Source organism: Aotus nancymaae, unplaced genomic scaffold (genome assembly GCF_030222135.1).
Source record: "Aotus nancymaae isolate 86718 unplaced genomic scaffold, 86718_ANA_hifiasm-v0.15.2.pri h1tg000006l, whole genome shotgun sequence".
Lineage (NCBI taxonomy): Eukaryota > Metazoa > Chordata > Mammalia > Primates > Aotidae > Aotus > Aotus nancymaae.
Genome location: NW_026988417.1, coordinates 75,922,107 through 75,937,704, shown reverse-complemented (window position 1 = coordinate 75,937,704; position 15,598 = coordinate 75,922,107). Strand labels below are relative to the sequence as shown.

At 43.6% G+C, this 15,598-nt stretch overlaps 1 protein-coding gene across 3 annotated transcripts in view; it reads right to left on the bottom strand.

The window, feature by feature from the left end:
* Positions 1-5,374, bottom strand: part of COPS4 (COP9 signalosome subunit 4) — a 44,555-nt gene extending 39,181 nt beyond the window's left edge. Inside the window, exon 1 of one of the 3 annotated variants that reach the window (XM_012447033.3) lies at positions 5,211-5,374. In XM_012447033.3, coding sequence (XP_012302456.1) covers positions 5,211-5,284 — 74 coding nt within the window. In that variant the 5' untranslated portion in view covers positions 5,285-5,374. The remainder of the gene's footprint in view (positions 1-5,210) is intronic. The other 2 variants (XM_064368702.1, XM_012447031.3) reach the window with 2 other exon arrangements.
* Positions 5,375-15,598: the final 10,224 nt, after the last annotated feature.

The window sequence follows — 15,598 nt, the reverse complement described above, 5'->3', positions numbered from 1 at the left end:
TTTTGAGACGGAGTCTTGCTCTGTCACCCAGGCTAGAGTGCAGTGGCACGATCTTGGCTCACTGCAACCTCCGCCTCCCAGGTTGAAGCAATTCTCCTGCCTCAGCCTTCTGAGTAGCTAGGATTACAGGCGGACTCCACCATGCCCAGCTAATTTTTTTTTTTTTTTTTGCATTTTTAATAGAGATGGGGTTTTGCCATACTGACTAGGCTGGTCTCGAACTCCTGACCTCATGATCTGCCCGTCTTGGCCTCCCAAAGTGCTGGGATTACAGGCGCGAGCCACCGTGCCCCACCCCAAAATACAATTATATTTACTATGTTCACGGAGATAAAGACAAGCTTTAAAGTTTCAGCAACAAACCAGGAGCCATAAAAAGTATCACTGGAAAAAAAAAACACCAGAATTTACAGAGCTAAAAAATACTATAACCAAACTTAGAAACTCAATGGAGTACTTAACAGCAGATCAGACACAGTTGAAGAAGTGATAAACTAAAAGGTAGGTCTGAAGAACTAATCCAGAATAAAGCACTGAATTGGAGAAGACAGAGTAAGAGACCTAGATGTTACAGTCAGTGGGCCTGACAGGGATGTTACTGGAGCCTAGAGAAGAAACAGAATGGGGCAGAGGCAACATTTGAAGAGATAAAGGCCACGCACAGTAGCTCACACCTGTAATCCCAACACTTTCGTAGGCCGAGGCAGGAGAATCCCTTGAGCCCAGGAGCTTCACACCTGCCTGGGCAACACAGGGAGACCCCATTTCTACCAAAAAAAAAAAAATGTTTTTAAATTAGCCAGGCATAGTGTCATGTGCCTATAGTCCCAGCTACTCAGGAGACTAAGGCGAGAAGATTGCTTGAGCCAATCATGTTAAGGTTGCAGTGAGCAGTGATTTCTCTACTGTACTCAAGCCAGCACAACAGAGCAAGATCTTGTCCCTAAAATAAAGCGATATAACTGAAGACATCTTAGGACTGATGAAACAATTTAATCCACTGATTCAGGAAACCCAGTGAAGTTTAAACAGGATAACGTGACAGAGTACGTACAAAAAACGGCCACAATAATTTCACTCCCAGTACCCCCGTCCCTTTACAAGAGGACTCTGTAGCTCTTCATATCAAATGGTAGAGTTTATTTCCCTACCCCTTGAATTTAAGGTTGTTTGACCAATAGAACATGGTAGAAATGAAGCGCCAGTTCTGAGCCTGGACCTCAAGAGGCCTTGTATGTATTTGTCTTTTGGAACCCTGCTGTTGTCACATGAACAGACCCAGGGTAACTTATTGGCTAACGAGATATGTAACCCAGTCAACTATATTGTCCCAGCCAACAAGCCAGCCAATCCACAGAAGCAGAGCTGCCTACGTGGCCTGGCCGGCAGCTAACTACAGACCCATGTGTGATCCCATGTGGAACCAAGACCATGTGGAGTAGAAAAGAACCATACAGCTGGGCCCAATCCAAACTACCAACCTACAGAATTATGAGCTAAATAAATGACTGTTGTTTTAAGCCCTAAGTTTTTGGGGTTTATTTCACAGCAAAGGGTAACTGACATAGAGAAGTAAAAACAAATCCACAGATATACCATAATGAAGCTGCACAAAATTAAAGACAAAATCTTAAAAACAGGTAAATGCTAATATAATTTTTAGAAGAGAGAAATCATTGGATGAGGTTGATCTTTAAACATTCTAAGTATTTCAACTTAGTAGGAAGACAGGCATTCTAGGCAAAACAGTAGGAAGACAGACATTCTACACTATCTGAAGTGTAGCCAATTTTTTTTGGTGAAAATAATATAAGGCCAGAAAGGTAGATGTGTTTGTTTAGAGTTAAGGGCTCGTAGGCAAGCAGACATGGGCTGTTTTCTAGGTTCACCACTAGCCGTGTGACCTCAGAGCAAGGTAATTCAACTCTGTACTTTGGGGTTTTGTTTTTGTTTTTGTTTTTGTTTTTGAGACGGAGTCTCGCTCTGTCACCAGGCTGGAGTGCAGTGCAGTAGCATACCTCAGCTCACTGCAACCCCTGCCTCCCAAGTTCAAGCAATTCTCCTGCCACAGCCTCCTGAGTAGCTGGGATTACAGGCATGCGCCACCACGCTTGGCTAAGTTTGTATTTTTTTTTAGTAGAGACAGGGTATCTCCATGTTGGTCAGGCTGGTCCCGAACTCCCAACCTCAGGTGATCCACCCACCTGGGCCTTCCAAAGTGCTGGGATTACAGGCGTGGACCATCATGCCCAGCCGCTTTTCTCTTATTATAATGTAAATAATATCACCTACTCCTACTTGTTAAGGATTTTTAAATGTAAGTAATGTGCTTCAAACAGTCAAACTCTAGATGTTATCAACTTTTACTCTAGAGATGAAAACCACTAAAACCGTTGTTTGGGACAACAAATAGAGAATCAGAATCTGAGCTATCTGATTATCCTCAAAGGCCCCTTCCAATATAGTCTTTCCTCCATTGTGACTCTCCTGTTCTAAAGCTTTATGTGAGATAACAAACACAATGCATAATACAAACAAAAACAGCCAATAAAATGGGTGAAAATGCTTTTTCTCTGGCTAATTTCTTATATAAACTTTAGACAGCTGGGTTACTTCATAGTTATGGGAAAGCACTTCTAATTGAGTTTTTAACAAGAAAAACAAGCATAGTCTGGTAGGTTTAAAATGAGCATTTTAGAGTAGATGAACCTAGGTTCAAATACAAGTTCTGTCCCTTTCTAGCTATTCATTAATTCAACCACATTTATTGAACAACTACTGTTATAGATATCCCAATTGCTGGGAACACACAGTATCGATGTTTTAGAAACCAGTATACTCCATTATTCTCTAATATGGAATCCTTTGTCACTCAGCTTCTAAAGAAAATCAAAAACCTTAATTAAAAGTACATATAAGAAAAAATAAAGTTAAAAAAAAAACACTAATACATACATTTCAAGGGTATTTCTCTTAAAGCACATAGCTGGTAGAACTGATGCTGTTATGAGGATAAATATCCTGATACAATCTTGCCCAGACAGGAACTGCAGGCAAGGCCAAGACTTTTCTCAAAAAGCAGCTCTGAAGAAGTTACTGGCTAACAGTGCTCTGGCTATCAGTTACCAACCACATTATTTTATTTAATCTTCACAATTACACCATGTGATAGACTGCTACAGAAATGGCCTCCAATGAATCCTGTCTCCGTCTGTCCAGCCTCCTTTGCAATGTAACTTTGCCACTAAAGAGGTAGTAGTAGCCTCCATTTCCCCTCCCCTTGAATCTGCGCTGGCTTTCTGATTTACTTTGACCGGTACTAGAGAACTGACGTGAGACTTCCTAGGCTATTCTTAAGAGATCTTGCGATTTTCCCTCTCACAGCCACGTAAGAGAGCCCAAGCTAAACTACTGAATGAAAGATTATATGCAGAGAGAGAGAGAGAGATCCAGTCAAAAGCAAGATATATACATGTGAGTCCAGCCCCAGGTGAGGCGCCAGCTGACTATATCTGCATGAATGAGCCCAGCAAAGCTGCCCAGTCCATCCATAGAATTCTGAGAAATCATAGTTGTTTTACACTGGTAAGTTTTTGGTTTGTTACAAAGCAATAGATAACTGAAGCACCCTATAAGTACTACTGTTATCTCCAATTCAGACCTGAAGAAGTAAATACTTAAGTTTCAGAAATCTGCAAATACTTGAAAAGCTCTATTTCTTTTGGTAACTAATGGACTTATTTTTCTTTTATAAAATAAAAAGTAAAGGAAGCATGTGAAAAAATATTAGCTGGTTTTACTTTCATCCATATCTATAAAAATTACAAGCAAAAAGGATTGGGCCATGAAGACATATTTAGCTTATTTCCAACCCATACAATAAGTGAATATGTATTATACTGACAGCTCAATAATAGTAACAACAACAATCTTATGGCACTCTCTACACGTCAGGTGCTGTTCTAGGTGACATTAAGTGTGGTAAGTATATATGCACACACATACTCATCTTATCCTCAGATAATCTCAGACAAGAATAAGTCCTATTATTAGCTTCATTTTCCTGAGTGGGAAAATGCAGCAAAAAGTAGTTAAGCCCAAAATATACAGCTGAAATTCCCACTGATAAAAGTAGATTACCTTCACCACTAGAGAAAAGGCAGCCCAGCCTACTTAAAACAGTCAGAATTTCAACGACCAGGTTAGAGCAAGTGTATCCCATTAATATAGATCAAAGTTATTTCAGCAGTCAGGATGCAGCTATTAAGATCAACTTGAGAGCCATACTTTATTTACTTATTTATTTAGTCTCACTATGTTGCCCAGGCTGGTCTGAAACTCCTGGCTTCCAATGATCCTCCCACCTCAGCCTCTCAAAGTGCTGGGATTACAGGCGTGAGCCACCGCATCCGGTCTAGAGAGGCATACTTTTAAACAAAAAGCAAGTTCGTTACAAAAAAGCAGTGCTGTGACATCTACAAAGAGAAAAGGAACAATATACATCTACTTACCTATGCTTAATTAACACTGTTGAACAACTGCTTGCAGAACAGACACGTCACACATTTTAACGTGGAGCGGACCTAAGCATTCTATATAAATTTCGACAAAATTCAGATTCCTGCAAACGTCACTACTCTAGACATCCTGACCCACGATATGAGCACATTCCGACTATGTGCCTTCAGAGTTGCTGGCGGAGAAAATACCCGAAACACAAGGACCCACAGAAGATGGTCTGAGTGGTCTGGACGACGTGACAGCGGCCATACCTCCGCCAGCCCCAAGAAGCCATCTCCCCAAAAAATGCAGCATCAAGGCCCCAGAATATAAATTTTTCTGAATCAAAAAAGGAGGAGGAAGGTCCAAAGAGAGACCAGATTCGGTGTGAGGCCGGCCAGCGATGCGAAGAGTTATCAGGGAAGGCTAAGGCCAGGGTAGCAGTCGTCTCTCAGACCGCTCTTCCAAAATCCTAAGGGACCAGAAGGATTCTAAAAAGAACTGAATAAGCTGACAGTCACCTCAAGTCTATGGCCTCGAGCTTTCTGCTTCTCCCAACATTTGCTTCCCTAGCCCATCTCAGGCCCGCCCCCTTCGTCGTCAGGCCGGCTCCTAGCTTCATGCCCGAGAGCCGTGGTCAACCTAAAGAGATTAAGGCTGTGGCTTTCTTTCCCCACCTCTGTACTCTCATGCTCCTGGGAAATACTCACTTGCCCGCCAGATCTTTATGAGAACCGCTCGAATTCATGAGCTGGGCCAAATCCTGTCGCACGGCTGCCGCCATCTTTCTCCCAGCTCAGCGGTGGATGCGGGGCCTCTGGCAGGCAAAAAGAAAGCGAGTGTGGTCCTCCAGAGTTCAGCCAGAGGGAACCTGAGATGCTACAGAGTAGCGTCTGTGTGGGCCAGAGCGCCGGGTGTGGGAGCCTCAGCTAGCTCCGCCCCCAGGGTTGAGTGACGCGGAACTCCACTCCTTAGGTCTGAGGGCCGCCCAGGCAGCTCCTACAGGCTCTGGCGCTCACGCTCAGACTTTGGATTGGCTGATGAACTCCAGGAGTGAGTCACTGGTGTAACTCCAATAAGTACCCGGTACATAAAACGACTGCATTTTCGCAAAGTTCCGTGTCTGACGTCTGTGGTTTACCGTCCCTCGGTCTTTCAGGCATCGCTTAAACTGGCTGTGGTAAAGAACGAGTTTTGTTTCCAATTAGCCACAGACGATACTTTTTAGAAATACAATTAAAAAGTCCCCATTCCTCTTCTCACTCCGTGCACTTTATAATGGTTGATCAGATATTCCAGTTTGTCCAGTACGAGGCCATTTTCCCTCTGTTGTCCTGGAGTAATGATTAATAATATCCCCCTTTCATTCTAGAAACCGCTCAATTTCAATGGAAGATTATATGGTCGCCTGCGTTTATGTTATTATATTCAATATTCACGTATCCTTGTAGAATTTCTGCAAATACAAACAAATATTAATGTAATTTTTTTTTTTTTTTTTTTTTTTTTTTTTTTGAGATGTAGTCTCACCCTGTCTCCCAGGCTGGAGTGCAGGGCGCGATCTCGGCTCACCGCAACCTCCGCCTCCCGGGTTCAAGCGATTGTCCTGCCTCAGCCTCCTGAGTAGCTGGGACTACAGGCACGCGCCACCACGCCCAGGTAATTTTTATATTTTTTGTAGAGACGAAGTTTCATCTTGTTGGTCAGGCTGGTCTCGAGTCCCTGACCTTGTGATCCCCCCCGCGTCGGCCTCCCAAAGTTCTGGGATTGTAATCCACGCCTGGCCAATAAATGTAAATTTTTACCTCTGCTTTCTTTCACAAAAGTAACACACCATATAATTGTTCTACCTGTATTTGTTTGTTTACTTTTGCACTTTTCCTGGTACTATGGTTTGAAATATTTGTCTTCTCCAAAACTCATGTTGAGGGCCGAGCACAGTGGCTTACACCTATAATCCCAGCACTTTGGGAAGCTGAGGCTGGTGGATCACCTGAGGTCAGGAGTTCAAGATCAGCCTGGCCAACATGGTGAAACCCTGTCTCTACCAAAAATGCAAAAATTAAGCTCGGGCACAGTGACTCACGCCTGTAATCCCAGAACTTTGGGAGGCTGAATCGGGAGGATCACGAGGTCAGGAGATCGAGACCACCCTGGCTAACATGTTGAAACCCCGTCTCTACTAAAAATACAAAATTAGCTGGGTGTGGTGGTACGCCCCTGTAGTCCCAGCTACTCAGGAGACTGAGGCAGAACAATTGCTTGAACCCGGGAGGCAGAGGTTGCAGTGAGCTGAGATCAAGCCCTGCACTCCAGCCTGGGCAACAAAGGAGACTCCAACTCAAAAAAAAAAAAAAAAAAAAAAGTAGCTGGGTGTAGTGGCCGGGGCATGTAAATCCCAGCTACTTGGGAGGCTGAGGCAGGAGAATCACTTGAACCTGGGAGGTGAAGGTTGCAGTGAGCTGAGACAGTGCCATTGCACTTCCAGCCTGGCTACAAGAGCGAAACTCTGTCTCAAAAAAGAAAACAAACAAAACTCACGTTGAAACTTAATCCTTAATGTGGCAGTATTGAGAGGTGGTTAAATAAGTGATTGGATCATGAGGGTAGAACCCTGAGGAGTTGATCCATTCATGAATTAATGGATTCATGGGTTATCATGGGAGAGAACATGTGACTTTATGAGAAGAGGAAGAGACCTGAACTAGCATGTTAGGAAGATCACTCCCTTGCCATGTGATACCCTGTGCTGCCTCTAAACTCTAGCAAGCCTCCACCAGCAAGAAGGGTCTCACTAGATGTGGCCTCTTGGCCTTAGACTTCTTGGTCTTCATAACTGTAAGAAATAAATTCCTTTCCTTTATAAATTACCCAGTTTCAAGTATTCTAGTATAAGCAACAGAAAACAGACTAAGACAGCTAGACATCTTATCATATAAGTCCAGTCTTTCAAAGTCACTCTTTTTAGAGCTAGAGAATATCACATAGTGAGGGTATGCCTTAGTTTATTTAATCTTTATAGGACACAAGTTATTTTTAATTAATTAATTGATCAATGCTGTGATGGATAACCTTTACTTACATTATCTTATGTATGTACAAGTAGAACACATTACCAGAAATGAGGCAAAGGATAGACATACGACTTTGGTAGATATTGCCAAATTGCACTTTATAGGAAAGGTATCATTTTTCCTTTCTACCAGAAATATATAGGGGTGCAGTTACCTACAGCCTTGCCTACAAAGGATGTCAAACTTTTGGATTTTTGCCATCTTGATATGTGATAAATGGCATGTTCCCTCTATTGGGAAAGAGAAAGAAAAGAGTACCTGAAGAAGGAATCTCTTTTAAGAATGTATATCAGTCTGTTCTCAGCCACATGCGGTGGCTCATGCCTGTAATCCCACCACTTTGGGAGGGCAAGGCAGGCAGATCACCTGAGGTCGGGAATTCAAGACCAGCCTGGTCAACATAGTGAAACCCTGTATCTATTAAAAACACAAAAAATTAGCCAGGCGTGGCAGCAGGCACCTACACTTCCGACTACTTGGGAAGCAAGGCAGGGGAATCGCTTGAACTCAAGAGGCAGAAGTGCAGTGAGCTGAGATTGCACCACTGCACTTCAGCCTGGGTGGCAGAGTGAAACTCCATTTCAAATATATATATATATATGTTAGTCTGTTCTCACACTGCTATAACGAACTATCTGAGACTGGGTAATTTATAAAGAAAAGAAGGTTAACTGACTCACAGTTCCACAGCCTTACAGGAGGCATAACTAGGGAAGCCTGAGGAAACTTATAATCATGGTGGAAGGGCAAAGGGGAAGCAAGTATGTCTTCACATGACGACAGAAGAGAGAGAGACTGCAAAAAGGGAGGTGCTACCGACTTTCAAACAACCACATCTCATGAGAACTCATTCACTATCACCAAAACACAAGAGGAAAATCTGCCCCCATGATCCAATCACCTCCTACCAGGTCCCTTCCCCAACATTGCGGATTACAATTCAACATGAGATGTGTGTGGGGAGACAGAGCCAAACCCTATCAGAAGGAAGGTGGAGATTGCCCCATCAATTCAGTTATGTTCCATTGACAAGAACTTCATCATATGACCACCAATGAGACTAGAAATTTAGTTTCCAGTTGGGCAGCCTTGTGCCCAGAAAAAGGAAAGAATGAGTTTAGAGGGACAATCAATCAGTAGTCTCTCCTATATGTCCCTCTGACCACCTAAATATCCACATGTCCTGTGATGGTAATTTTAGGTATCAACTGGATTGGATTGAGTAATAGCAAGAAAACTAACCGTTAAAGCATTGTATTAGTGTGTGTCTGTGAGGGTGTTTCCAGAGGAGGTTGGCATGTGAGTCTGAGTGGACTGAGGAAGATCTGCCCTCAGTATGGGCAGGCACCATCCAGTCAGCTCGGCCCAGATAAAACAAAAACAGAGAAAAGGTAAATTGGTCTCTCTCTCCTGGAGCTGGAAACACACTTCTCCTGGCCTTGGACATCAGGCTCTCTGACCTTTGGACTCCAGGACTCATAGCAGCAGTGCCCTGGGCTCTCAGGCCTTCGGACTTGAATTGAGCCATGCTGCCAGCATCCCAGGGTCTCCAACTTGCAGACTGCTTGCTGTGGGACTTCTCAGCCACCACAATCACATATCACATGATCCAATTCCCCTAATAATTCCCCTCTCATATCCATATATATATCCCCTGTTGGTTCTGTCTGTCTGGAGAACCCTGACTAATATATCTTCTCCTCACAATAGAGCCTACTCCCTCCCTCCCTCCCTGAGGAAGAAAGCTTAATTTCCCATTCAATTTCTACATCAGCTAAAAATTAAAAATATCTGGTGATGCAGAATCCTATCACAGTGGGATGTGATGTTTCATGGTCCAGAGATGTATACACTGTAAAACAACTGATGTGTCCTATGCCCATGCATGCAATACAAAACAACAGTGGAGCAGAAACTGGCCAATCACAGTAAAAAGTCAGACGAAGAGGCCAGGCATGGTGGCTCACGCCTGTAATCCCAGCACTTGGGAGGCCTAGGTGGGTGGATCACCTGAGGTTGGGAGTTCAAGACCAGCCTGACTAACATGGAGTAACCCTGTTTCTACTAAAACAAATACAAAATTAGTCAGGCGTGGTGGCACATGTCTATAATCTCAGCTACTTGGGAGGCTGAGGGAGGAGAATTGCTTGACTCTGGGAGGCAGAGGATGCTGTGAGCCAAGATGGCGCCACTGCACTCCAGCCCAGGCAACAAGAGGGAAACTCCATCTCAGAAAAAAAAAAAAAAAACTCAGACAAAGGAAGAATGGGAAACACAGCAGTTACTGGTCCATAACAATGGCAGAGTCTTGGAAGGGAGGTCTGGATACTCATTGCCCTGTAGTGGAATAAGTTCCTTGGTCAGACCTTGGTTCTGCTGAGAGGATTTCTATTGTTTGTTGTATTATGTGGGTGCAAGCTTTACCTTCTGAATACAAGTTAACTGGATGTTGAGTGTATTTCCTTTTTGAGAATGCCTTGGCCGGGCGCGGTGGCTCACGCCTATAATCCTAGCACTCTGGAAGGCCGAGGTGGGTGGATCACCTGAGGTCCGGAGTTCAAGACCAACCTGACCAACATGGTGAAACTCTGCCTTATAAAAAATAAATAAATAAAGAGAATGCCTTAGGGCTTGAACAGTTGAGGGCTTTTGTAGGCCAGGCTTTTTGGGTGCTTGTTTTTAAAAAATAATAATAATTTCATTAAATATTCAATAAGCTCTACGCTCTTCCAGACAATTTCAGATTCTAGTAACCACATCCAAAGTTATTTCTCAAAGTTGTTATTAAACTTGCCTTAAACCCTAGCTTCTTTGCTCAACCTATTTTTAATGCCTTCTTTGTATTGGTGGCAGCTGTGAAATAATCTGAAACAGTAGCCTTAATTTTTTTTTTTTTTTTTGAGACAGAGTCTCACTGTCACCCAGGCTGGATTGCAGTGGCACAATCTTGGCTAACTGCAACCTCTGCTGCCCGAGTTCAAGCGATTCTCTTGCCTCAGCCTCCCGAGTAGCTGGGATTACAGGTGCACGCCACCATGCCCGGCAAATTTTTGTGGTTTTTAGTAGAGACAGGGTTTCACCATCTTGGACAGGCTGGTCTTGAACTCCTGATCTCGTGATCCACCTGCCTCAGCCTCCCAAAGTGCTGGGATTATAGGCATGAGCCACCGCGCCCAGCCTGAAGCAGTAGGACTTAAATGTGAAGAGAACTCTATCAGTTTGATTTGGCTTTAGATTGTTTTTACTTTCTGTTTTTTTGTTTGGTTGGTTGGTTGGTTGTGTTTGCCAAGAAGTCTTAACGGGCTGTGAAAAATCTCTAAGTCAAGTCTTTTCTTCTGCGATTTCAAGATACATAAACAATTGGCTTTTGCAACTTAGTGAAGGCTCAGAATTTCTGGACATTTTATTCCTTTTTTAACTTGACTTCACACTTTACTTGCAACACCTTACCAAAGGCAACAAGAAGCAGCCACACACACAAGCTGGCTCTTTTCAGATACTTCCACTAGCTACAAGCTGGGGAAGGAGATTTCCTGCCTTCCTAGTTGTTGGAGACAGCAATTTTACTAAATATTTTGACCTAAAAAGGACTTCTCTTTCCAGACTGCTCATTCCCCTTGCCCTGACTCTAACAGAATATTACATACTTTTAGGTTTTACTTTATAGCAGTGAAGAAAAGCAAACCTGGATGGCCCTGGAGGTTTATTCTCTCCTTTTCAGTTACTTAGCAAGAAGTCAGCAAGGCACATCTTTTTTTTTTTTTTTTTTGAGACGGAGTTTCACTCTTGTTACCCAGGCTGGAGTGCAATGGCGCGATCTCAGCTCACTGCAACCTCCGCCTCCTGGGTTCAAGCAATTCTCCTGCCTCAGCCTCCTGAGTAGCTGGGATTATAGTGTGCCACCATGCCCAGCTAATCTTTTGTATTTTTAGTAGAGACGGGGTTTCACCATGTTGACCAGGATGGTCTCGATTTCTTGACCTCGTGATCCACCCACCTCGGCCTCCCAAAGTGCTGGGATTACAGGCCTGAGCCACCGCGCCCGGCCTCTTCCTCTTCTTATAAAGCCACCATTTCCGGCCAGGTGCTGTGGCTCGTATCTGCAATCTCAGCACTTTGGGAGGCACTTTGGGAGGCCAAGGCAGGTGGATCACCTGAGTCAGGAGTTCAAGACCAGCCTGACCAACATGGAGAAACCTGGTCTCTAATAAAAATACAAAATTAGCCAGGTGTGGTGGTGCATGCCTGTAATCCCAGCTACTCTGGAAGCTGAGGCAGGAGAATTGCTTGAACCCAGGAGGCAGAGGTTGCGGTGAGCCAAGAACACACCATTGCACTCCAGCCTGGGCAACAAAGGCGAAACTCATCTCAAAAAAAAAAAAAAAGCCACCGTTTCCACTCTCATGGAAACCCCTTAATCCATAAATCCATTAATTCATTAATGGGTTAATCCATTCATAAGGGCAGATCCCTTATGACCCAGTCACCTCTTAAAGGTCTACTTCTCAATAATGTCACATTGCGGAATCACTTTTTCTTTTTTTTTTCTTCTTTAAAGATGAGGTTTCACCATGTTGGTCAGGCTGGTCTTGAACTCCCTACCTCAGGCTATCCGCCCACCTTGGCCTCCAAAGTGTTTGGATTACAGGCGTGAGCCACCATGCCCGGCCGCGGAATCACTTTCAACATGAGTTTTGAAGGGGGTAAACATTCAAACTATAGCACTGTATGAATTACTCTCACTAACAAGGCCATGTCCCTGGTGAGGAATCTCCCATTGTTGCAGTCTACTAGATGGTCTCTACCTCCTCACAACTTCCCTACAAAGACAAAAAAGTAATCCAGGAGTCTCTTCCCTGACACATATTCTACTTTATGTCCACTGTGCCCAGCCTGAACATGCCTCGCTGTAGAAGGAAAAAGCATAAGTGATTGTACGGACAAACAGTGCTGTGCTTTCTTCCGCACATGAATCCTTCCTCTATACTCACTCCATGTGTTGCTAGTGACAATTGGTTTTAGAATCATCTGGTGTATTTCCTGCCTAGATCTAGAATTGGTCATTTCTCCAAGAAGCTTTTTTCCTTTTAGAGGGGATGATACTTACAAATAACAGTCCAAGTGCTAAGGATGCTCGTTGCTACTATGTCAGTCATTTAGAGACCTTTTTGTAGGACAGAACTAGGAAATATGTACATATTTTGAGGGTGAAATGATTCAGGAGGTCATACTGATAATTCCAATTTAGGTGGTTTTACTTAACCTCTTCTATATTACATCTGTATCTCCTTATTTCCACACCCAGAATCCTGGTTCACAGCACATAAGGAATATTCCATAATTACTCATTTTATTCATCCCACATTATACACACAACACCCTTAGAATAACAATACTTACACTACCACCCCCAATATGATTACTGATAATAGATAAATATTTTCCCACATTTCCTCATTTTTTATAATTGTACAATAGCCATATTGTAAGCACATATAGCCATTACAAACTCTTTTTTTTTTTTTATTTTTTAAGATAGGAGTCTCACTCTGTTGCCTCAACTGGAGTGAAGTGCCATGATCTCAGCTCACTGTAGCCTTGACCACCTGGGCTCAAGTGATCCTTCCACCTCAGCTGCCCGAATAGCTGGGACTACAGGCATGTACCACCAGATCCGGCTAATTTTTGAACTTTTTGTAGAGACAGTGTTTGCCATATTGCCCAGGATTGTCTTGAACTCCTGAGCTCAAGCAATTCACCCGCCTTGTCCTCCCAAAGTGCTGGGATTATAGGTGTGAGCCACAGCACCTGGCCTTATTTTCTTCCTTTTAATCTTCATGTATTCTTTTTTTTCTTTTTTCTTTTCTTTTCTTTTATTTATTTATTTATTTTTTAGAAGACAGGGTTTCACCATGTTGGTCAGGCTGGTCTTGCGTTCCCGACCTCAGGTGATCTGCCCGCCTTGGCCTCCAAAGTGTTTGGATTACAGGTGTAAGCCACTATGCCCGGCCTCTTTTTTTTTTTTTTTTTGAGATGGAGTCTCGCTCTGTCGGCAGGCTGGAGTGCCATGGCATGATCTCGGCTCACTGCAACCTCCATCTCCCAGGTTCAAGTGATTCTCATGCCTCAGCCTCCTGAGCAGCTGGGATTATAGGCACACGCCACCACGCCCAGCTAACTTTTAAATTTTTAGTAGAGACAGCATTTCACCATCTTGGCCAGGATGGTTTTGATCTCTTGACCTCGTGATCCACCCACCTTGGCCTCCCAGAGTGCTGGGATTACAGGCATGAGCCACTGCGCCTGTCTAATCTTCATGTATTCTTAGTTCAGTAAGTACTATATATTGAATATTCAGCATCAGCTCTTTTGTTGATATATCTCTAGTCTTTGGTTGTCTATTAAAGAAGTTAGTTCTTTAACAGGTTATTCAGGAAGGACTCAGAATCCATATTCTTTGCATGTTCTTGAATGTTGGTAACATTTGTGCCTTTTATATTTGTATCAGTTTTGTTAGATATAATAAACTTAGATTCACTTTTCTTAAGAATCTTAAGTGTGGTGCTTCATTTTTTGGCATAAAGCATCACTGAGAAATATCTGATGAGAGTCTAATTCTAATTCTCTCTCTCTCTCTCTCTCTCTCTCTCTTTCTCTCTGTTTTTTAAGAGACAGGGTCTGGCTGGACAAGGTGGCTCACGCCTGTAATCCCAGCACTTTGGGAGGCTAAGGTGGGCAGATCATGAGGTCAGGAGATAGAGACCATCCTGCCTAACACGGTGAAACCGCGTCTCTACTAAAAAAAAAATACAATTAACTGGGCATGGTGGCATGAGCCTGGTGGTAATCCAGCTACTCGGGAGGCTCAGGCAAGGGAATCACTTGAACCCAGGAGACAGAGGTTGCAGTACACCAGGGTCTCACCACTGCACTCCAGCCTGGGCCAGTGAGACTCCTTCTCAAAACAAAAAAACAAACAAAAAAGACTGAGTCTTGCTCTGTCACCCAGGCATTAACCCATTAATATATTAATCCATTCATGAGGATAGACCCCTCATGATCCCAGTAACCTCTTAAAGGCCTACCTCTCAATAATGCCACATTTGGAATTACCTTTCAATATGAGTTTCAGAGGGGATAAACATTTAAACAATAGCATTATATGAGTGCAGTGCCATGATCATAGTCACTGCAGCCTTGAATTCTTGGTCTCAAGCAGTCCTCCCGCCTTAGCCTTCCGAGTAGCTGTGACTACAGGCACGTTGGCCATACACCTGGCTAATTCTTTAAATTTTTTCTAAGGATAGGGTCTTGCTGTGTTGCCCAGGCTAGCCTTGAACTCTTGGGCTCACGCAGCCCTCCCACCTCAGCTTCCCAAAGTGCTGGGATTATAGTCATGAGCTACTGCACTCAATTTTCTTTCTCTTATAAATCACTTACTCTTTTTACTTAGATGTCCCAAGTATTTTTCTCATGCCAGTAATCCCAGCACTTTGGGAGGCTGAAGCAGGTGGATTGCTTGAGCTCAGGTGGTGGAGACCAGCCTGGGCAATGTGGAAAGACTCTGTCTCTACAAAAAATACAAAAATTAGCCAGGCGTGGTGACATAGCCTGTAGTCTCAGCTACTTGGGAGGCTAAGGTAGAAGGACAGCTTGAGCCCAGGAGGTTGAGGCTGCAGTGAGCTGTGATCATGCCACTGCACTCCAGCCTGGGCAACAGCGTGAGACCCTTCTCTAAAAATAAAAAATAAAGATGTTGGAACTATGCAACAGGGACTTTAAGATAATTATGTTTACTGTGTTAAAGTTTCAATAGAAAATGTAGGCCAGGCACAGTGGCCTACACCTGTAATTCTAGCACTTTGGGAGGCTGAGGCAGGTAAATTGCTTGAGCTCAGGAGTTTGAGACCAACCTGGGAAACATGGTGAAACCCCATTTCTACAAAAGTACACACAAAAAATTTAGCCAGTGTAGTGGCACGTGCCTGTAGTCCCAGCTACTTGGAAGGCTAAGGTGAGAGGAC